General features: G+C 25.8%; 1 protein-coding gene across 1 annotated transcript; it reads left to right on the top strand.

Annotated features, from left to right (window-relative positions):
- Window positions 1-301: 301 nt before the first annotated feature.
- Window positions 302-23,269, top strand: LOC145845777 (N-acetylglucosamine-6-sulfatase-like). Its single transcript, XM_082952846.1, has 11 exons — window positions 302-490; window positions 564-672; window positions 8,905-9,059; window positions 9,246-9,311; window positions 10,836-10,934; window positions 12,254-12,430; window positions 14,625-14,826; window positions 16,143-16,351; window positions 17,563-17,667; window positions 18,249-18,476; window positions 20,638-23,269. Exons 1-11 carry the CDS (start codon window positions 308-310, stop codon window positions 20,719-20,721), a joined length of 1,617 nt encoding a protein of 538 aa, XP_082808972.1. The 5' UTR covers window positions 302-307; the 3' UTR covers window positions 20,722-23,269.
- The last annotated feature ends 283 nt before the right edge of the window (window positions 23,270-23,552 follow it).

Below are 23,552 nucleotides of genomic sequence, written 5' to 3'. Positions count from 1 at the left end.
TCTTAAATTTTGCATCGGGTGTTTTTATCCTATTTGCTAAGTGTAAAAAAAATGCTGAAAACTCAAAGGTCTGCTGTGTTTATAAGCACTCTATTGTGCAGTCTAATTAGCACAATCCATTTATTTTTTTATTAAATAATGAGAATAAAAATAATGACTTAGAAGACTATTTGTATAAGCCTGTATATTGCTTGTTTGTATTTTAAAATTATATACTTGTCAGTTTGATTAACCTCACTTAGCATATATTTTGCTGTTTGATTTTTTTAAACAGTATAAAAAAAATTATCAGCTACACTATTACTAAATGAATTGCAACAAGTTTTCTGAGTTAGCTTTGATCTTCATTGTTTGTATTTTATTTTCTTTGTACAAGCAAATTCTTAGAGATTCCACTTTTGAAGAAGACGCTGAAAACAAAAAGTATGAAAAAAAACCAAACATTATTTTTATTTTGACAGATGACCAAGATGTAAAACTAGGAGGAATGGTAAGTCTAGCTTTTATTTTTACTGCAAAACAGTTTTAAGTAAAATTAGAAGCTTGAAATTAGTTTATAACAGGCTCCAATGAAAAAATTAAAAAAACTGTTGGCAGAAGAAGGTACAACTTTTAACAATATGTTTGTTACAACTCCATTGTGTTGCCCAAGCAGATCCAGCATACTTACTGGCTAGTTATTTTTTAACTTGTCTTGTGATAATTTTATTTAATTTAACTTTTGTTCAAAGGAATTAATTATATTAGTTAAAGTTGATAGGACTGTTATTAAAAGTTAGAATTAGTTTACATTTTTCGAAATGGTCTGTAATAATTTATTAACACTTGTTTTTAAATTTAAGATGTTAAGATACTGATTAAGACAGTTAGAGTTCAATTCTCTTAGCACTAATGCTGGATTATTTCAAATATTTTATATTAAGTTATTAAAACTTAACAGTCAACTTAATTTAGTTTTAACTTGTATAAAATAATAGCTGATCAGTTTTGTTGGCACCAATTGCTTACAGCTAGAGTTTATTGCCAACTGTAATTACTGAGTTTAATTATTTTTAACATTATTAAAGGAAGTTTGCATTACAGGGAGTATACATCAGGGTTTAATAAAGTTGGCCATTTCAGAAATTTAGGGAGCCACAAGCTTCAAAGAGGCGCCAAAGGGAGTATAAGTAGTTAAGAAACCTCAAGGGGCCATGAGGCTATAATTTGAAACTTACACTAGATATTTGAAGTTGACAGTGAATAGCAAAAAAAGTATTAGGCATATTTGAGGGTAGTTTTAAAACTTTAGATATTCTTGAGTTCATTGTAAAAAAAAAAGGTCTTAGGCGTACTTCATATTGTTAGTTTTTTAAGATAGGGGGCCATAGTTTTTTAATTTCTTCAAAGGGAGCCTTATGAAAAAACTTGGGAAACCGTGGTATAGCTTATCAATTCTAGAATTTATAAGAAAATTGAAAACAACATCAATGCCAACAAAATTTTGGCTGCTTTTTAGTGAGCCTTTCAGAATCAATAAGTTGCAGCATTTTTTTATGTTATTGTTGAAAAAACGAATTATACTTTTGCTTATAAACTCAATCACTTATACAATTTTTTTTTATTTTAGATAGAAATTTATACTCTTAAAATGTTTAATACAGTAGTACAAATCTTAAGTCTTAAACCGAGGTAATGTATCATTTGTTATCTCTTCATTTAACAGGCCAAATAAGTTTTAAGTCTGCTGCTGTAGCTCAATGAAGCACACTCGAAATCAGGGTTTCACAAACTTTTTTTTAAAAGGCCTCCTTTTTAGAAATTATAAAAGCTATGGCCCCTTCATTAACGTTATTCAAAAAACTACCATTAAATACACCTAAGACTTTTTTTGCTCTTCATTATCAACTACAGACTATCTTGTGTAAGCTTCAAATTATAACATCATGGCCACTTTACTGCTCATGTTCCCCCCTTTTTTTGGCCCGTTTGCTGCTCATAGCCCATTTTGGGAAACCCTGCTCTTAATCTTTAGAGGATGATTACATATACTACTTTATAACAAGAATTTTTTAATACAATTTGTTCCACAATAAAACACTTTTTTGGTTATGTTTTTTGAATTTGTAATCAAATATTTATTAAGGTCATATAAACAGGTACAAAATTTTGCAACTTGTTCTAAACACTTCATAGAGCTGTTCTGTTCATACGTTAAATAGCAAACATGGTTAGAAAATAAAGTTTTTGCAAACAAAAGCAATTGTTTTGGTTTTTGGACAATTTTTACTTTTTTGCATCTCTAACATTTAAGTTTTATTAAACTATGTTATGTTTATAATAATGTATAATTTTTAAAAAGTAAATTTAAAAGATTTTAAATATGCAACCTTGACTGAATGGCAATTGTAGCAGAAGATAGTACACAGTTTCAAGTAAAAACGTGATATTTCAAATAACTGTACACAACCGATGCTTCTTCTTCAAATAAAATCTTGGCGCTTTTTTACCTTTCATTTCTCTTTCACATGAACAAACACACTCACTTCATACATATTTATAAAATTGTGTATACTAATTTAATAAATAGTTTTATTTATTTATTTTTATATTAGAGGGAGTACAGCCAATTTTTTTGGTTATATTGTAAAATTCATATGAGGAGATATGATTCGGATGTGTTTACGCATCATTAAGAATAATCTTTAAAAAAAACTCAATAAAAACTTGCTGCCCAAAAAACTAATTTCAACCCCAAAAATTGCATATTTTTTGATTTTCTGACTTTAACAGTATTAAAATCACATATACATGTCCTAGACTTTTAATTTATACCTAAAATGAAAGCTTATAACTATAGGCATAAATTAAGGACATTTTAACTGCTTTTGATGTATTATGACATCATTATTATACAAAATATGCAAATTTTGTCTGTAAAGTTGTACTTTTGTCTAATATAAATATCAAATTCTTCTGTTGTTTTTGTTTTTTGTTTATCTTTTAATTAGAATGTGTGGAGTCAGCTAACCAGAAAGATATTACTGATGTAATGTCATTTCAACTGCATGTTGATATAGATATAAAATTTATTTATTTATTTTTATTTGATTGTATAAAAAACAATAGGCTTATACGACCGTTCTGTATATGAGATATAAAACCTCAGATACTCATCAGTAAAGCTAAAGTTTATTATTTAGATATATATATATATATTATAGATATATAATTATTGTTATATAAATAAAAGCTCTTTATAATTAAACAATAAAATTACACTTATTTTAATAAATTTACATGCAGTTTCTATGATAAATAGGTCTTAATCTTTGACTATTAGACATGTGCTCTCAATAATCATAGTTTCTATAATGGAAAGTGATTTAAAATGTATTTCATATCTATATCAACATGCAGTTGAAATGACATTACATCAGTATATCTTTCTAGCTAGCTGACTCCACACATTCTACATTCAAAATAAAAAAACTAAAAGTGAAAACAGCAGAAGAATTTGCATTTTATATTGAAAAAAGTACAATTTTACAGACAAAATTTGCATATTTGTAAAATAATGATGTCATAATACATAAAAAGCAGTTGAAATGTCTTTAAATATATGCCTATAATTATAAACTTTTTTTTAAGATATAAAGTATTAGTCTAGGATATGTATAAGTAATTTTATTACTTTTAAAGTCAAAAATTATGTGATTTTGGGGTAGAAATTAGTTTTTTGGGCAGAATTTTCTTTTTTTTAGATTCTTCTAAATGAAGCAAAAATACATCCAAATCATATCTCCTTATAAGTCTAGCAAACATCACCTAAGTACTCCCTACCCCTAAATATATATTTGTTTTTATACATAAAAATAAAAAAATGGTTAGGAACCATTAAAAAACCACTGTCTCAGTCTTTGACCAAACACTAACATTGAAAAGATCTTTTGTTTATTAAATAAACATTATCAATTTTGTAAAAAACAAAAATATATACTAACAACTTATTCAAATAGATTCTAGTTAATCTAGCAGTGGCGTTGCGTTGTATTTTTCTTAGGTGGTGCAAAAAAACCAGTTGCAGGTGCTTTAATTTCCCCTACTCAAGTTGTGCCTGCTCGAGTTGTCCCTGCTCGAGCTGCCTCTGCTCGAATTGCCTCTGCTCGAGTTGCCTCTGCTCGAGTTGTCCCTGCTCGACTTGTCTCTTTTCGAGTTGCTTCTGCTAGAGTTGTCTCTGCTCTGCTAAGCTTTGTTTTCATTTTTTGTTTATATCGCTTGTGGAATAATACTTAAACCTGTACTGTTTTAGGGAATTTTCATCTATTGTGGAGGTCAAAATTTATTTTTACATTTTTCATTTCTTTTTTCAACTTTGTCCTCTCAATAATTTTTAGAACTTGTTTGTAAATTTTTACACACATATTTAAAATTGTTATTTAGAGTTATGTCTTAGAAAACAGTAAACACACATGTTCTTTGATATTATTATTAGAAAAAAATTAAACAAACTGTTTACTTTTCACACTGGTTTAGTTTTAAAGCTTTGGTTCTTTCTGAGGTTAGGCATTTCTATTCTTCTCAATAACTCATAGATTGTCTTAAAATATGTCTTCAGTTCTCAAAAATTGCTGCAAATTTAAAATCCTTTTCAGCAACAAAGTTGACTAAACCCATGTCATTTACTAGTATTATTGTCTAAGTAGTTTTTTTTTCATTAATACATTGTTCTTAAGGTTTGATGTGAAAGTAATGACTGCATTCTAGAATTTAGAAAAACCTAGACTAGATTTCTCTTTTCAGTAGCTCAATCAGACAGTTGGGTATCTTATTCTCTTTGAACAGAAACAGTTGTTGATTATTGAACTGGAGTGATATCACTTGTTGACTTTAAGAAGTACCTTTTTTGACAACACATTGTGCAATAGTGTGCATATGTTGCCCCGACTTTAAAGCTAAGCTTAGTTTAACTCAGGGTTTCCCAAAGTGGGCGATATCGCCCCCCTGGGGGCGATTTTAGTAAATCGGGGGGCGATAATTAGTAAGGGGGCGAAAGGGTGGGCGATAACTAGTAAGGGGGCGAAAAGGGGGCGATTTTGAAATTTTGGGCTGTCATAAAATTTTTAATTTTTAAATTGCTATTTTACTATATTTAGCTTGCTAATATTATTAAAATATAATTTAAATTAATTTAAAATAAAATTAATTTAAAATATAAATTTAGCTTGCTAATAAATAAATATTTGACCCTGAGGTAAAACTTAAACAAAAAAACTTTGATTTATTTATGTAAAATTTAGAGACAAAAATCAGCTGCTTATGACTCCTACTTTCAAGTAAACTACATATTTTCATTCATATATTTTCTTATTTAACAATTACATAGATCATAGACGATCGGAATCCCTCTCACCATTTTATAACCTGACATATATGTTATTTGGGATCATAAATTGTTCATAAAAATCTATGTTATATATTATTAAGTTTCTAGGTAAATTGGCAACCCTGTATAACTTTATTTCTTATTCTAACTTAGTGACTTTTCAAAAAACAATTGGAAATATCATGAGGTGATAGTTATATTACCTCATGATATTTCCAATTGTATTTTGAAAAGTGACTGACCTTGAACTAAAAGTGAATTTTTCCAAAGAACGAAATAAAAGCTTTTGGACTCAACAAAAACTAAGGCAAAAGTATCCAATCATTTGAGAGGAATATATATTGTTGTTTATAGTTTTTCCTTCTAGCTATGTTGTTGAGAAAGCTTTCAGATCAGTTATCAACATCTTGAGCAAGAGATCTAATCTAGATATCTGTAAAGGAGGCTTTTTATTACTGATTAAGAATCAGATAAGAAAAACTTGCAAGCAGTCATGAACCTCATCCTTCACACTATATTAGACTTCAGTAGCAGACATTATTTTATAATAATTTTTTTGTTTTATTTAATCTTTCAAAATACTTTTTATTTAACCTGGTTTGTATTGTATTTAAGGAGTCTTTTTATAATAAAATTTTATTAAGTTATTTATTCTAAAACATATTTGCATAATGCCTAATAAATATTAATTACAGTAGACTTCCTCTTGAGTTCGCACTTTTTACTCAAAAAAAAAAGTGCAAATTTATATTTTCTAAAATTTAACTTAAATAAAGTCTATTACTAACTAAGTATTAATAAAACAAAAAATACATAATGTTTAATATCTTATATAGATCTATTTTCTAATGAATGTTTGTTTTATGTTTTAGTTGATTTTATGTTTATGCATAACGTTATTGCATATAATATATTTAAATTTATCATTTTGTAAAAAAAAAGGTAATAGTTTTTGAGTTTGCACATTTTGATTTTGTTCAAAGTGCCAACTCAAGCAGAATTCTACTGTATTTATTAAATCATTTATGTTTTAAGTTTGATATTAGTTTTATTTTGACCTGGTTAATTTTGTAGTTTATATTTGTCGTTTTACATTACATTAAAAGTTTTTATAGCATAGTGATTAAAGTGTTTGTTTGAATTTTTTTTGTTATTACTTGTTTAATCTGTATGAATAAATAAATCTTGATGACCATTAAAGTTTTTATTTTAAGTTTTTTTTTTGTTTTAAAAGAGTATAGATTTGAGGTCTCTATTTGAAATTACTTAAAATTTTTCATTTAAAAGATTCTTAAATTCAATTTTGTTTTCTAACTTTATTTATTATCGTTAAAAAACCCATACATTAAGGAATTTTAAATTATTAATACAAATGTTTTTTGTTTTATCTTAATTTTTAATATATTAGCAATTAGAATGTGTTGTTTATTTTAATAGTTCAACACTAGCTTTTAGTTTTTCACTATTTTCTTCTGGTAAATTATCATAGGCTAATGACTAAAAAAAAAACTTAAAACAGTATTAAATAAGCCATTAAAAAGACTGCTGCTGTTAAAAAACAAGACTTTAAGCTAATTAAAAGAATGTTTTAATCGATTGCTTTCTGTTCACAGAATTAACTGTAAAACTTTTGATTTTTTTTTTGAATATATATATGTAAAAAAAAAATAAAATGTTAAAATTAAGGTTTAGTTTCCTAAAGGTTATTCCAAGTCAAATACTTTTTAATGGTATTCTATTACAAAACATGTAGTTTAAAAAGTTTAAAATTAAGTTTTTTACTTTACAAGTAACTTGCTTATAATATATCTTAGCATTAAAATTAATAACTTTACTTCATTAACTGAAGCTGTTGATTAAACCACTTTTCATGTGAGATAATCAACCAGTCGGTCAAACTTTCTCAAACTAGATCATAAATTATATTTTATTATTTATTTTATTATGTGTAATATAAACTGTTCATTTTTTATAGTTTCCTAATCTCTGGTATAGTTATTTTAGAATATGCCTATTTATAAAATAATTTTAGTACTTTGTGCGGCTTAAACAAGTTACTTAGTATTAACTTCTAAATGTCCGAAATTCGTTATATGAGAGATTATTATAATGTCAGGTTTAAATTAAGATTTCAGATGGGTAACGTACGGTTAAGATCCAGTCAAATATCGACATGCTAAGTAACTTGGAAACTAATTGTGCAAAAGAATCAAAATTTAGTTTTTTGATACTTAATATTTTGAAATACACTTTCAATTTGGTTTTCAGTTCACAATAGTAATTCCTAGATCAGAATATTACTAAATCATTTTATTACAATTTTGCTCGAGTTTTTTTAATTTTCTAATATGTTATTTTTCAAATTATGCAGCCCACAATTACATTTTTTAAACATGTTGAAACTAGAAAAGATTTTTTAGTATATATGAATTGCTGACTACAAAAGTTGTCCACCACTACCCTAAAAGTTTCATTAGTTTCAAAACAGTTCATATCTAAACAAGATTAATTACAGATTACTTTATTACAATAAGGCTTTTTAGTAATTAAGTATTTTAATACACTTAACTGGGTTTATAAGAAAACAAATGTAACTTATTTTCTCAAGCCCTGTAAATTACTTTGAACACAGCCCAAAAGTGTGTGCATAAGAAGTACCAGACTAAATTACATTTCGAACACAACTTTTTCGGCTCAAAAGTTTCTACTCAAGAGAAAAACTACTTTGTAAAATCGTGGGGGGGGGCGATTATTTTTCGAATTTCTGAGTAGGGGGCGATTTATAAAATGAGTTTTGGAAACCCTGTTAACTTTTTGTGCATTGCAAATCACATAAATAAAAAACTCAAAAAAAAAGCTTCCTAGCTTTTACCACCATCCCGCTAATGACATTTTTTTGAAAACAATCCCTATGTAAATTGTATGGGACCTTAAAAATTTTACCTTTAAGTTTTTGGCTGAAATTTTTGTATATGTAGTAATCGTCAGAAAAACACACTCTATCCATTTTTAGATGATTTGAAGATTTATTTCATAGAGTAATGTTTTGATTTTCTGTACTTCTTTATGACTTTTTGTTAACTTTAGTTTTTTTTTGAAAATAAAAAAGTACCTCTATAAAAGTTTATTCAAATCGTCTTAAAACGCCTAGAATATGTTTTGTGATGATTGTCAATGCACAAAAAATTTCAGCCAAAAGCTTGAAGGTCAAATTTTAAGGTCCCATACAATTTACACTGGGGTTGTTTTCAGAAAAATTCCATTAGTGCAACGGCTTATTATATGATTTGCCATGCTGAAAAATTTTTGCAAGCTAAACTCTAATGTCAGGGCTCCCATTGCACCTTACTATGTATATTGTATACTATGTTTTTGAACATCAAATTATGCCTTTAAATGAGTAGTAAACCTTTTTTACAGGTATAAACTATGTTCTTTTTTATTTTTATGCGACAAAGAATCAAAGCTGTAATATTAAAAATGATATTAGTTAAGTTTATTGTGCATCAGATTTATCATAAATATAAATAATTTTAAAGGTCGATACATTCATAATCACAACACAGTAAACAATTCAATAAATGGAAATTGCAGTAGCAAATATTGGCAACAGAATTTAGAACCAAACTCCTTAGCTGTACAACTTCAAAATGCTGGGTATACTACATATTTTGCTGGAAAATACTTAAATCAAGTAATTTAAACTTTTTTTTTCTAAGATTATGCATATTGATAACTTGTAGTATCTAGCAGACTTTTAATTTACCAATGTGTAAAATATAAAGTTTCAGTTTAGTAACAAAAACATGTGCTAAGTTTATTAGTAGCTATATTTGAGTTTATTTAAGTTTAAATCTATAATTTAGTTAAAAATAAACAGTATGGACGTAAATCAGTTGGAGGTGCTACTCATATACCTCCAGGTTGGAACGATTGGTTTGCTCTTGTAAGTTATAAACACTTTTTACTAATTAAAATACTACTTTGTATATAAACTAATACTAATTTTTATAAGGTTTTTTTTTTGTTTTGTATCTTTATAAAATAGCAAAGTTACTTAAGTAGTGTAAAGTTTTAGTTGATAAACTAATAATTTTAGTCATTCATTTTCTTAACAAGCTAATTTTTTGTTTGTTTGTTTGTTTTATTAATCGAGAGTATTTAATAATAAGTATAAAAATTATTGTACTTTATAAAAGTCAAGAAAACTTTTATTTTACACTTATACATTGCTTGAAGTACTTTCAATATTCAACTTGCTTGCTGAGAAGAATTTGAAAGTACTTTAAGTTATATAACAAGTGTAAAATAAAAACTTTGTTGACTTTTCTGAACTATAAGTTTTTATATATATATAGCAGTTGAGATAGAGACAAAAAATCTCAAGGAATAATTTATATACCATTACCTAAAGCAGTAGTCGGCACGCTACTTCGAATTCGTGAACCCTAAATCACAAAATTAAAATTCTGTGTGACCCAATTTGCATTCTTTAGCGCCGCTAGTGTTTAAGAATATGTAAACACTTTTAATCGTTTTTTTTTTACTAATAATTCGGTAACACCCAGTTAATTTTTACACACTAACTTTAAATTTACCAGTTTACCATATCCATTTCAATAAACTTTTAATATCGATGATCTAATTTTTACAACAATATTTTACTTGTACCACCCAGGTCTAAAATACTAACTAGATTAATTCAATACATTTATGATTTAAAACTATACTTAATTATTCTTAGAGAGCTAGGTATGTGACAGCACTGTTTTAATTGACCTTTTCTATACTTTAATTTTATTATAAGTAAAACATAATTGAATTTTTTCAGCCTAGCTATTTTTTTGTCAAATACTAGTTGATTAAGCTGATTAATATAGTGATTTTTTATGTAGCAAAACGCTTTTAAACAATAAGAGTTAATAAAATTAAACATTCATAGAATACTAACCGTTTTATTTTGTTTTAAGAATCTATGAGATTTGCTCACTTCGGTTTTTCTTTAAGCGGCTAAGGGTGGAAGAATTTTTACATAATGTAACAGAATAGAACTAGGAGAGTACAAAAATGGTCGTTTTATTAACAACAAAATGGTCAACTAGATATCAAGGTGGAATATGTCTTAAATGTAGAAAGATTTAAAAAAAAACTTTGATTTAGTCTCTGCGCGAAAAAATAAATTCATGTACCCCAAAATAAGTTTCATGCACCCCAAAAGTCTCGTGCACCCTAAAAGTAGTTTCATGTACACTAGTGCGCACTAGTGTACACCGTGCCGACCACTGACCTAAAGGACCATTTAAGAAACTTAAATACTATAATTTAGTTATTTTTGTAATGGCAGACTTATTATTTTAAATTAAAGTTTAAAATCAATTAAATTGTTTTTTATTTATTTTTATTTCAAAACTATTAGACACTTTTTATTGCATAAGTTTTAAAACTCAAAATTTTAACGAAATTATGACAGATAGGAAATTCTAAATACTATAATTACTCAGTCTCTAACAATGGAATACTCCAGAATCACGGAAATAACTACTACCAAGATTATTTTACTAATTTGGTGGTAAGAAAATCACTTTATAGTTTTACAGAACTCTCAGCTATTTCTATAGCTGCAGCAATACAAATTTTTATATAGTAAAAAAAATAATGAAATAGTTTAAAATTACCAATACAGAAAGGGTGTTGCGTTTTATAGACGTCTAAAGCTGATTTTAACATTATTCCTTAAAATGTAAATTTATAATATTATTTAATAGTCTTTTGTGTAATAACATTTATTATTAGTTTTTATTGTTGATTTTTTTTGTATCTTAGTTAATATTTAGTGAACTTATTTAAAGTATAAAGTTAGCAGTTTTTGTGACAACCATAATAAACGTATTTAGAAAGATTAGAAATTTTTATTTTATTAATTACTTAAGAATTTTAATTCTGAGATAAATCTTACAAAATTATTACATAACTATTAAAAAAAAAATAAATTTTTTTTAAGTAGCACTTGAACTTTTTTAGTTTAGAATCAAAATTATTACTTATAAAACTATCTTCATTTTAGAATAGTGTGAATGTTAATTATTTTGTAACGTTTTAAATTATTTTTTCATATTCAATAGCTTAGTAACAGTGAAACGCATAAAATTGTAATTTCTTTAGTAAAATTGCACATTTCGTAGTTTTTACGTTACCATAGTTTTTATTTCTAATAGCCCAAGAATTAAATCGAAACGTTTAGAATTAAAAAAATAAATTGTGTTGAATTAAGTCTAGTTTTGTAAATAAAAAAGTTTTTGTACAAATGTTAGACACTTAAACATTTATATCACAAAATCATTTAAATTCAGTAAAAACTAATTACGATAATCTATACTATACCATACTACTTTCATTGTACTTGGTATTTATTTTAAACTTTTGTATAAAATGCCTTTACAAATTATTTAAACTAAATACCATATTACGTTAACTAAGCTACTGTTTTAGTAGAGTTTCTTTAGAGCTGGTAGCAAAAATATTTTCTTATAAATACTTAACTTATGATATTTATTAAAAAAAGCAAGCAGGTATAAAATTATAACTTTTAAGTAACTATTAAAATATAAGTTTAATCGTTTGTTAACAAAAGATCCTAGCAAAACAAATTAGCTGGAATATATGAAATAACAAATTATACAGTATCCTTCTTTTATTACACTGACATTAAACGAGTCAACACACAGAAACATATGTCAGTGTAACAAAAGAAGGATACTGTATAATTTGTTATACAAATTATTATGTTACTTAATACTAAAAAAATATCCAAGAAAATCTGATACGCGATGAAACATCAATTCTCTTAGACTGAATATAAAAAAAAAATATTTTTTATTATACTTTTAGAAAAATAGATCACTTGAAGCAATTAGATACGAGTCAATTATGAATCGCCCTGATCCATTTTTTTTGATGATATCTACACCAGCTCCACATTCTCCGTGGAATTCTGCTCCTCAGTACAATAACATGTTTCAAGACCTGCAAGCACCTAAAACTAAGAGTTTTAACGTAAAAAGCAACGTATGTTAGACTATAGTCTTAATTTACTTAACATTTATTAATTAGTTCTTATACATAATTATTTCGATAGTTTGTTTTTAAAACAAATCAGCTTTGTAAACATGTGATCATTTTAAGAAAAGTATCATGTGAAAAAATTTAAACGCATAATTAAGTAAGAGAATATTAGGTAAAACATAGAATTTTAGTTTATTAAATTTATACTGTAAACCAGGGTTTTTTAAAGTGGTTCCCTTTGGGGCCATAAGCAGCAAATGGGGAACCATGAGGTCATAATTTGAAACTTACACTATATATTCTGGAGTTGATAATGAATAGCTGAAAAAAGTCCGAGGCGGTTTTAATGGTAGTTTTTGATAAATCTTGTTGGAGGGGGCCATAGTTTTTTTAAATTCTGTTTAAAGAGGGCCTTTTGAAAAAAAGTTTTAGAAATCCTGCTATGAACGAAACAATATTAAACATCTTCCAAAATGAGTTTTATAACTTTTTTTGAAATTATGGATTAATTTAAATTACTAAAATTAATTTTAAAAAAGATTAAAAAAATGCAACATTTGAAGTCCAGTTAGTTTTTAAACAATATATAAAAGACAATCGATATAATAAAACAAAATAAATTTCACGCTATTTTCATTAGTGGATACATCAAATTATTAAAAGATAAATTTCAACTTATATAGTAACACTATTAATCATAATAAACAAATATAAGTTATATAACTGTTCAAAAATAGAGATTTAATCGTTTGCTAACAAAAGATCCTAGTGGTTACTTGATCAAAGTTACTTCAATACAATTATAAAAACACCAAAAACATTATGTAAATAAAGCAACACTGTAATTTGTTCAAAAGTTTGTTCAAAAATTCAAAAGTTTGTTCATCAATGTTCTTCTAAAAGAAATAATTAACGTTTGCAAACAAAACTTGTATTTATTTATGAAAGCTTCTTTAAGTTTTTTTTTTATTTTTGAATTGTTAAAAGATTGCCACTTTTTATGTAAGGTTTTTTTTTCAACAATGTTATGTACACACAACATGATGGTGATTTTATGGGTTCACTTTTAGGTCCAATCTTAGCCAATGTTTTTATGGGCTTCTTCAAGTCAAAAATCATCTCTTAGGTTCAAATTAAAATCCATTATTTTAGTGCTATGCCTGACTTTTTTGTTATAGTTAAAAACGAACAAAAATTTAAAATTTCTAATAATTTTTAAATGAATAGCATGCCTTAATAAAGTTAGCGATTGATAAAGAACATAGAAATAATTAATCTTATTTTGATGTAATAGTGAAAAGACGTAATACTTAATTTGTGACTAGTGTTTTCGGAAAAAAAAAACTTTTATTGAGAATTATCTTAATTTTCGGTCACGTTGTGGTCTTAAACGTAAAATCAACCTAATCAGGACGCTGTGTCATCGTGCACATTTAGTGTTCTCCCAAAATTCTTTAATGCAGAAGTTAATTACATTGAGATATTTTTGTATAAGAATGATTATCTAAATCTCAATTTAATAGTTTAAAAATAGATAATAAAAGTAAACCAGATAACGTGTAATTACCTTGAAAGTATAATATATTATTAAAAGATCTTTTTGTTTGAATAAAATATTAAACAGCTAATAGTTACTACATTAACTGCTGCCAAAACCTGATTAATTTTTACCCCAAGACCTTTGTTAACACCTAAATGCAGAGACAAGATATCCAAATTTGATAAAAGCATGGTTATATACCAGTTTAATTGCTATTGTTACAATAGTTATATCGGTCTAACAGCAAGAAAACTTTTGTTTTTTTTTCGCTATGATGTAGAAGATGTCACCGTGCTCTGTCACCGTAAACTTGTAAAAAACAATTGCTTTATTGAGTTTAGACCAAGTGCCCTTTAGGCTAAAATAACTCTTAAACTTCTGGTAAATATTGGCTTGATGTCTATGTGTGATTTTAAATTATGTCTTAAGAGTGCTTTTAATTTTGTGTGAAAAAATAGTTGTAGATAAAACCAAAGGTTTTTTTACAGTTCCAGCTAATAAACAATTGTAACAAGGATATTTTATAGTTTATTTAATGTTGTTTTTATTTTCTAAATTAATACTTAATTAATGAGTAGTTTTTGTATTAAAGTTTTTGTATTCGTATGTTCTTACTGAAATCAGCTTTGATTACAGGCAAAACTTTATTGTTTATAGGACAAACACTGGTTGATAAGGCAAGCTAAATCACCCATGTCAAATTCATCTATACAGTATTTAAATAACGCATTTTCAAGTCGCTGGAGGGCATTATTGTCTGTAGACGATCTAATTGAAGATGTAGTGAATTCCCTAACAAAATATAATATAATTGACAATACGTATATCATTTATGCATCAGATAATGGTTATCACTTAGGTAAGTGTAAATCTAAAACATACTTAAATTTATTTCATACGACGTTTTTCTCTCAAGTTTGATAAATAGTTTACTTTTATATTTCGGATCTAGAGTTGTATAATTGATTATATTAAAATTGAGTATTTTTATCTAAAGAAAATTTTTTAAAATGCTAAATAAAATTGGAAATTCTTATCTGTAACATTTACTGATTTTAAATTATAGTTTCCATTTGGTAATTTTTTTAATACAATTTATTTAGATAAACAAAAAATTTCTGAAACTGCTTACAGTTACTATTTACGTTAAGATCTTTTATAAAAGTTAATATAAAAAATATATTATACGGAATCATGATAACATTTAAAATATTATAAAATGTTTTTCAAATATTCTGAGTTGAATATGAACTAAAGTAGTAAACTAATAATGAGAACTGCTTGAATAAAAGTTAAAATCTCACGAAAAAGTACCTAACTTCTAGCCCCTATAACTCAATTCTAGGTTATTTTCTAAAAATATAACCAAGTAAAAGTTCACAAAGATAAGGGGATCTATTACAGATAGGGATCAAAAACTCAAGTTCAAACATTTTACATACAAAAATGTTTGAAAAATTAGAAAGAACTACTTTAAGAAAATTAGAAAAAGCTTAAGAATATGTTATAAAAGTTAAATCAGTCTATATTTTAACCAACAGAAGTTTTGTGATGATTTATTCCTTATAATAGAAAATTAAAGAGTCCAAAAGTGAAGAACAACTATAAATATTTTTATGCATAAAAAGTCTTTCTAAGAATAAGTGTATGATATATATAATAATTTTTACCAATATAATTAAATCATAATTGTTACTATTTGTTTGCGATATCTAAATTTAAAAAAATAGTTATTAGTATTTGTTAAATGTTTTTTTTTTGTCATTAGTTCTACATTTTTCAATTGACCTTCGCTTGATAATACCGCAAGATTGAAATACTGTTGCAGAATAAGCTTTTTGAGCATTCGTTATTAGTCTCCTAACTAAAGACACCTCTCAATTTTCTAAAAACACACAATACTATCAATTAAAGTTTTAAAAAGTTAATAGTTTATATAATTTTATATTTTAAAAACAAGCAGATTTTAAAAATTTACAAGATTTAGTTTTAATTATTTTTGTAATAGAGTATAAAATATATTTTTTTATGTAATGTTTTATTTTTTAAGTTTTTATAAGATAAATCTGTATGTTTAGTATTAATTCTAAGGTTTGTAAACAATATAAATTTTGGTTTATTTAGAGTAAAGTTTAATTAAAACTGTATTAAATACACAGTAAAATCATTGCACAGGTCAGTACAGTCTACCGATAGATAAGCGGCAGTTATATGATTTTGATATTAGAGTGCCATTAGTTGTTAGAGGACCAGGTGTTAGCAAGAATCTTACTAGTGAATTGCCTGTACTTAATATTGATATTGCTCCCACATTAGTTGACATAGCTACTAATGGTAGTCCGGATGTTACAATGGATGGAGTTTCTTTTAAAAAACTGCTAAACGTTTGTTTTATTTATATCGTTATTAACCATTATAAGCATTATCTGTTTGTTCCGAAAAACTTAAAGATTTTTTTTTCTCTAGCTTAAAACTATATAAAGCTCAGCGCGACTTGAAAGGGAATTGTTTTTACAGTTTTGAATATTCTTGTGTAGAATGTTAAAACTTCCGTCGTAGTTAAGCGTCTCAGCTTTTTGTTTAAAGCGAGTGCGCTTTGCATTTGCAGGTTCATTCGCTTTTCGTTTTGGCTAGCTATCATTGTTGTTGGCAAGAATAGATACAATTAAAGCAAACTCTCTTTCGTTTAAGCATGGAACTTTTAAGATTCTTTGTGAACCAGATTTTACTATTTTTTGTTAGAATCGCGTATTGTTTGACTTAGTAACAAACAGGACCTCGAGAAATGTTTACAAGAACGTGTTACAGTCTAGTTGTGAACGTCACTTAGATTGTACTTTAGCGATTGTATACGTTCAGCTTTCATTGTTTTTTAGTGACTGTTACTTAGCATTGCACTTATATTGTAGTCCACTTGCTTCGATAAACACCGCTGAGAAAAAATCGAAAAAAGTGTTATTAGTTATTGTAGCGTAGTATATTTTTAGTTTAAGTTATTTTATTTAAGTTTGTTTGTATCTGCACTTTTATGTTTCTTCAATCAGTAGTTAAGAGTCATTTTTAAAACCTGAGTACTGATGAATAAAATAAAAAAAAACATGCTTACTCAAGCTCTACAAATAAACATTGTATAGTAAAGCATTTTGTAAACAATGAGTGTGCAGACGTGTTTGTATAAAGTTTATACAAATAATAATTAATGTGTTAACCATCTATTTAAATAAACAATTTATTATTGTTAAGCAAAATACTACAAGTTTACTTAAATTTTAAGTCTTTTGAAAATGTTTTGTTCAGTAATGTATTGTTTAAAAATAAATCTTTTATATTTAACTTTATGTATTTGAAGTAAAATTACAAACTAATATTTTATAAACTATACTCAATATTTAGCTATATAAGCTCAATATTTGTCAAAAACAAATTACAAAACATGCTTTTACCTTTAAGTACAATTATAATTCTGCTATAAGTGTTTTATTTTCTGTTGTGTGTTGTATGTTTTCTCTAAAACTAGATTGTATTCCTTTAATTACAAAACAAGATCACAGAGTTATTCTTTGATTTTGACATAGGAGATATTTATTTTAAACAGGCGAGCAGTAAAGTTGAAGGATGGAGAAGCGACTTTTTAGTAGAATATCAAGGTGAGTACAAGAAAAAACAACCCGGATGTCCAACAATTGGTTCCGGTGTATCTGTAAGTTTTTATAAACTTAGTGATTTTATTACTTAAGCTAAGTATTTTTGTGCAATTATTTCAGAATTTATTTAAAGTATACGTGCAGTTACAATGATATGTTTTTGTATAAATCAATAGATGTAGAACAGCAAGTTTTTTGTCAAAACATGAAACTAGCAATGTATGCTGGCATACTTAACCAATCAAAATCTACACTTTTAGACAAAACAAGGCATTTAAACAGCTTTTAGAACTAAAAAAAAACTAAAACTGCTAAAAACTCTAAGTAATAGTATAAAATAAGCATATAAATATGTATACTTTTTTAACCGAAAAATACACTTTTACATACTCTATGCTACTCCATAAGCTTCACATTAAAAGATATTTCTTTTTAACTTATGCTTAATATCTAGATGAAAAATTTAAGATATCACATAAATTTGCTAATTAATTCTAATTATCAATGTTGTATTATCAACTTTTTGTTACAGAAAAAAATAGTCTTGATTTCTATAAAAATGTTTTGCATTAGTTTAGCATATATTTTAGTTGATTTTATCTAGAAGTTAATAAAAAACAAAAATAATTTTATGCAGCAATGTTTTCCTGATTGTGTTTGTGAAGACGCAGCAAATAACACCTATAACTGTGTGCGTACTTACGATGTAAATGACCAGAACAGGCAAGCAAACAAAACTGAGAACCAACCAAAGCGAAATTTTATGTACTGCGAGTTTACAGATGCTGAAAACTTTGTTGAATTATACAATCTAAATAGCGATGAAGAACAGCTGGAAAATATTAAAAACAGTGCTGATCCTCAGGTTAATTTTCGTAGTTGTCACCTTCAAATAGTATAGTTTTGTAATATATCTAAAACCTAAAATTTTAATAAAAACTCTTAAAGTGACAATAATTGAAATATATTTTAAGTTTTGCTAGTATTTCACTATAAAGAATATTCTCATTTCAAGACACTTGTTATGTAGTTTTTACATTCGTATATATATCTTTTTAGTATTTACTTGAAAGTTATGATTGCATAGCAGAATTATATTTAGTATTAGTTTTGTTATTGTTTTTTTTTTTAAACATATTTTGAAAAAATTATTTAAGAGCCAAACATGGTTCTATTTCATTTTTACAAAATAAAGTTAATAAGTATTTTTTAGATATTAATTTTAAATGAAGCTTGTAATAAAGTTAATCGGTAAAAACATTTTTACGAGTTTTTTTACAATAACCATTTTTAAAAGAATTTTATAGTAAAGTAGCTTTTCTAACGATAATTAAATTTTTAAGGGATATCGAGGTCTAATTAGGTACTAATTAGTTTATAAAAAATAAGTTCTGATATAAAACTAGTTTTAAAATATATGTTTATCAGGGTTGCCAAAAAACCTGGAATTTGGATATTAAGGTTAAAAAACTAGAATTTTTAAGAGTTTTTACATGTAAATAGATACAAATCTTACAAAAAAATTAAATAAAAAACAGATGATAAAACTTTTACAGTGTCTTTTAAAGTTGTTATACTATTTAAGACAGTATTTTACCTTGAATTCAATTTTAGACTAAAATTTGACCAAATAAATTGTGTTTTTTAAACCTGAAAATAATTTCAAAATACCATTGGCAACCTTGGTTTACTATTTTTTTATACAATAACATTTTTTACCAATTGTCTAAAATATCATAAAATTTAATAAATAAAAAGTATATTTTAATTAAGTTCGGTGATATAACTTCCACCAGAGTACTATTTCAGTTAGGTAAGTTATTTTTCTAAGCATAGTATTTATATGTTCTTTAAAGCTTGACTAAATATTTTCTTTTTAGATTGCGATTTTTAGTGTTCATGACGTCATGATTATATTTCTATTTTACTGAATGTTTTTTTTTAAGGTTATAGAATTCTTTTTAACTTCATTATGCTTTATTTATTTCTTATTTCAAAAAGTAGCTTGTTTAAGAAAGTAATTTTTTCAAATATTCTGTTTAAATATTCTATCAATTGTTTCCATTAATTTTTTTCCCAAATTGTCTTTGAATATTGTGTAATGAATAAGGTTAATTTCTACTGGTCCAAAATTACTATATTTAGGAGTAAAAACAAATTATACAGTAATCTTCCTTTATTGTAACAACATATTTTTTTGTGTGTTAACGAATTAACACACCTCAACTGTATTCTGTAAAAAATAATTACTGTAATGAAAGAATAGAAGCATATAATAAAGTAGGTGTATACATGTTTTCATTAAAATTGAAATAAAATAGTTTATACAGGTTAATAGTAGAAACTATTTTATTTTTATTTTAATGAAAATTGAAATTATGAATACACCTACTTTATTCTATGCTTCTATTCTTTCATTACAGTAATTATTTTTTTACAAAACCCAGTTGAAGTGTGTTGGTTTGTTAACACACAAAAATATATGTTGGTACAATAAAGGAAGATTACTGTACAATTTGTTTTTATTTATATTCCAGTGAACTTGTTTCACTAGGATCTTTTGTTAGCAAACGATTAAATCTATATTTTGAACAGTTATATTTAGGAGTATGTTTATCATCATAGTTGTACACATGATTTTTTGTGTTGTTTGTTCAGTCAATTCAAGATCGTTGTTTAACACCGCATGGTTTCACTTGTTTTGGGAGTTGTTTGTGTTGTTGTTATAATTTTGGAAAGTGATTTTAAACTTAAGGAGGTAGATACTGCGATATTTTCTGTCTGTGAATTTTTTTCATAAGTAATTGTTTAAAAAATTTAGTAACTTAAATGTTTGTATAAGTAAAAAGTAATTATTTTTTAATTCCTAACTTGTCCTAACTAAAACTATTGCTTATTTTACTATTAAGAGCCTATTTATATAATAAATTCTTATTCATTTATTAACAAAAGTTTTTTTTACAAAACTGTTCAAACTACATATATTTTTAAATTTCAACTCTTATAAATATTCATATTTGTTACAGTTTATATCAGAGATGAACAAACGACTGATTGGTTATGCATTATGTAAAGGAGATACATGTAGAAACCCAACATTTTACTCTTAAAGTCTTTTTATGTACTTCCATTTTATCTCTTATTTTTAAAAGCTGCTTTTCATCAGTCGCATCATTTTGATCATTAAGCTCTCATTCACTCGAGTAGCACTTTCTTATTACATTTAATTAGTTTTTTATTTGAACCAAACTATAAGTAACAAATGTTTATAATTTAGTTTTAGTATTTTTAAGGCCATAGGAGGTTCACCTGTAGAGTTTTATCTTAGCTACCAGACACATTTTACAAAATTCAAAGTATTTTTGAGATATAAGCAATCAAAAACGATGAATTCAACAGGTTCCTTATATAAGGCGCAAACAAAAATCTTATTATAAATTGCCATTTTTCTACCAATTTTTGAAATTTTTACAGGTTTGTTAATTAAAAAAGAATATTAGTGTTCTGCCTGATTCGGCCGTATACGATTATTGCTTGGAAATACCCAAGTCCGACCAGGTTTTTATATGAATAATTTATCCTATCAATTTCGGCCGAATCAAAATTTGAAAATAGATCAAGCTCCGGCCGATCTGAAAAAAAAAAAGGCCGAATCCAAATTATTAATCTAGATTTAGATTCTACACGGTAGGACCGTTTTTTAAATCGAATTCCAACTTGAACTGGATTCTAACTTTTTTTTCTAATTAAAGTTTGGTCGAATCTGAATTTTTGCAAGCTACAGTCAGATCAAGTAGACCACTAGTTTTGAAGAACAACACTTTTTCTGACTTTTTTATTACAATTTTTTATTTTGTACAGTTTTCAAATTTTACACTAGAAATATAGTTCTAAAGAAATATAGTCTCTAGTCAGGGTTCGTGCGCGTCAGGCTAAGTCAGGCTAAATCAGTTTTTTTGAAAAAAGTTGAAAAACGTCAGGCTAAATCAGTTTTTTTATTTAAAAATTTGAGAACTCAGTTTTTCTCAGTTCAAATGCTTAAAAGTTTTGATAAAAAAAATTGAAAATTCTTTTTAAGATCAAATTGAGATGTGAATTTATTTCTAAATAAAGATTTAGTTATCAAAGACAAAATCATTCATTATTTGTAAAAATAAATCCTTAAAACCTTTTGTAGAATCTCTGAAAATTACTAAAAATCTTCATTACTTTGTTTTTAGTAGATTATTTACGTCATAATTATCAAAATTCCTAAAATTATACAGTTTAAACATTACAGTTTAGTTCAACAACTTAACTGTTTGTTTGAATTTGTTTACATCAGCTATGTTTTTCAGAGCTTAGTTGGTTGAACTGTTTTAATTTCTGATTTAAAGGGTTTATACCAAATACTTTTTAGATTAAAACTCTTAGCAGTTTATTCATATATTTTACTGTTTATTTAAAGTTATTAGAGATATTCACAACACTAAAAGCTTAAAAACATAAGTACTAAGTTTTGTGGGAGTACAAATTTTAGGTATAATTTATTTTTCTTTACAAAAACAAAATATTAAAGGTTTTTTTTTTTATTTAAGTGTAAGCTTTTAAAATCTGATACGACATCAACAATCACTGTATTAATTTAGAGTTTATTAATTATAATATTGCTAATTATGTATCAATTTTAAGTATTACTCAAAATACTATAATAAACATTTTTACTTTTTTTAATACTCGTGTAAGCGTTTCATTTTAAACTTTAATAAAACACGACAATGCAGGTCGTTTTATTATAAATCTTCTGGTTATAATGCTTTTACTTAGTGCTTTATTAAATTGAAAAATTGTGTTTAGTAATGTGTATTGCATTTTTACACTAGTCATAGATTAGATATAACACTTATTTTAAGTTTATCACTGAATTTGTTATGTTAAAAGGGGTCAATCACCTTTTTCACAACTTAGTCTTGATTTATTGAGTTGTAACTAGGCTATGAGTTGCTTTTTGCAAATTTTTAAGCTCAAAATATTTTTGAGATAAAGCTGGTTGAAGTCGGAGACTACAATAGTACTAATCAAGAACTTCCAATACCTGAAATGACTTCTAAAGGGGATTTTTCTTACTTCGAAAAAATGTCAGGCTAAATTGATCTCAGTCAGGCTAAATGAAAAAATTTCGCGCACGAACCCTGCTAGTTCAAAAAAAAAATTAAGTGAAATTTTAAATTTGTAATAAAATATTACTGCCCACAAGTTTTTAACAGAAAATTTTTACAACAAGATTGAATGTTTTTCATTTATATATTTGAAACGTAAGCTTATTCATACTTAAAAAATTTATACAGTTGACTATGAAATGTTTTATTAAAAAAGTTCTTTGACCTATCAATGGCCTTAATGTAGTTGTTACATCGTTTTTTTTCTTTTTTCAAAAAATTAATACATTTATTTATTTTAGTCGACAGATTCACTTGAAATTCAAAAATATATTTTAAAGTTTTTTTTTTACTTTTTGGTTTGTAAATGTATTTGTACTTTAAGAATAACATACTGTAAGCTTTATATAATGTATGATTAATTTTAACTACTTGTTATTGTACTAAAATAATTCTAGCGTTTAAATACCATTTAAAATTTAAATTAAGTAAAAAAAATTCCTTTTTTTACCAAAGTATTCGACACAACCATTGTAATGACACAACAAGTAACGAACTTTTTTTATATATTCGTTAGGTATTAAATGATATTTTATTTACTGTTCATTTTTTTTTCAAATTACAAATAGACAATATATATTGCCTTTATTTTTATTATTTTGTTTTAATCATTTAATCTTTTATAAGACCACGAAAGTAAAAAATCTTAAACCTTTTATTTTTCATTGATTTTAAGTGTTAATTTTTACGCTCATGCATTTTTTGAAAATTTATAAATTTACATTTTAAACGATTTATAATAT

This window comes from Thalia democratica, chromosome 1, assembly GCF_965202585.1.
Source record: "Thalia democratica chromosome 1, ktThaDemo2.hap1.1, whole genome shotgun sequence".
In the NCBI taxonomy this organism is placed as follows: domain Eukaryota; kingdom Metazoa; phylum Chordata; class Thaliacea; order Salpida; family Salpidae; genus Thalia; species Thalia democratica.
Note: the sequence above shows the minus strand (reverse complement) of the source record. Positions and strands in the feature narration are given on the sequence as shown.

Coding starts and splice junctions, on each gene's coding strand:
- LOC145845777 (XM_082952846.1), top strand. CDS start 308: ATGAATTGCAACAAGTTTTCTGAGTTAGCTTTGATCTTCATTGTTTGT. Junction 10,935..12,253: donor ATTATTTTACTAATTTGGTG/GTAAGAAAATCA, acceptor TTATACTTTTAG/AAAAATAGATCACTTGAAGC. Junction 12,431..14,624: donor GTTTTAACGTAAAAAGCAAC/GTATGTTAGACT, acceptor TATTGTTTATAG/GACAAACACTGGTTGATAAG.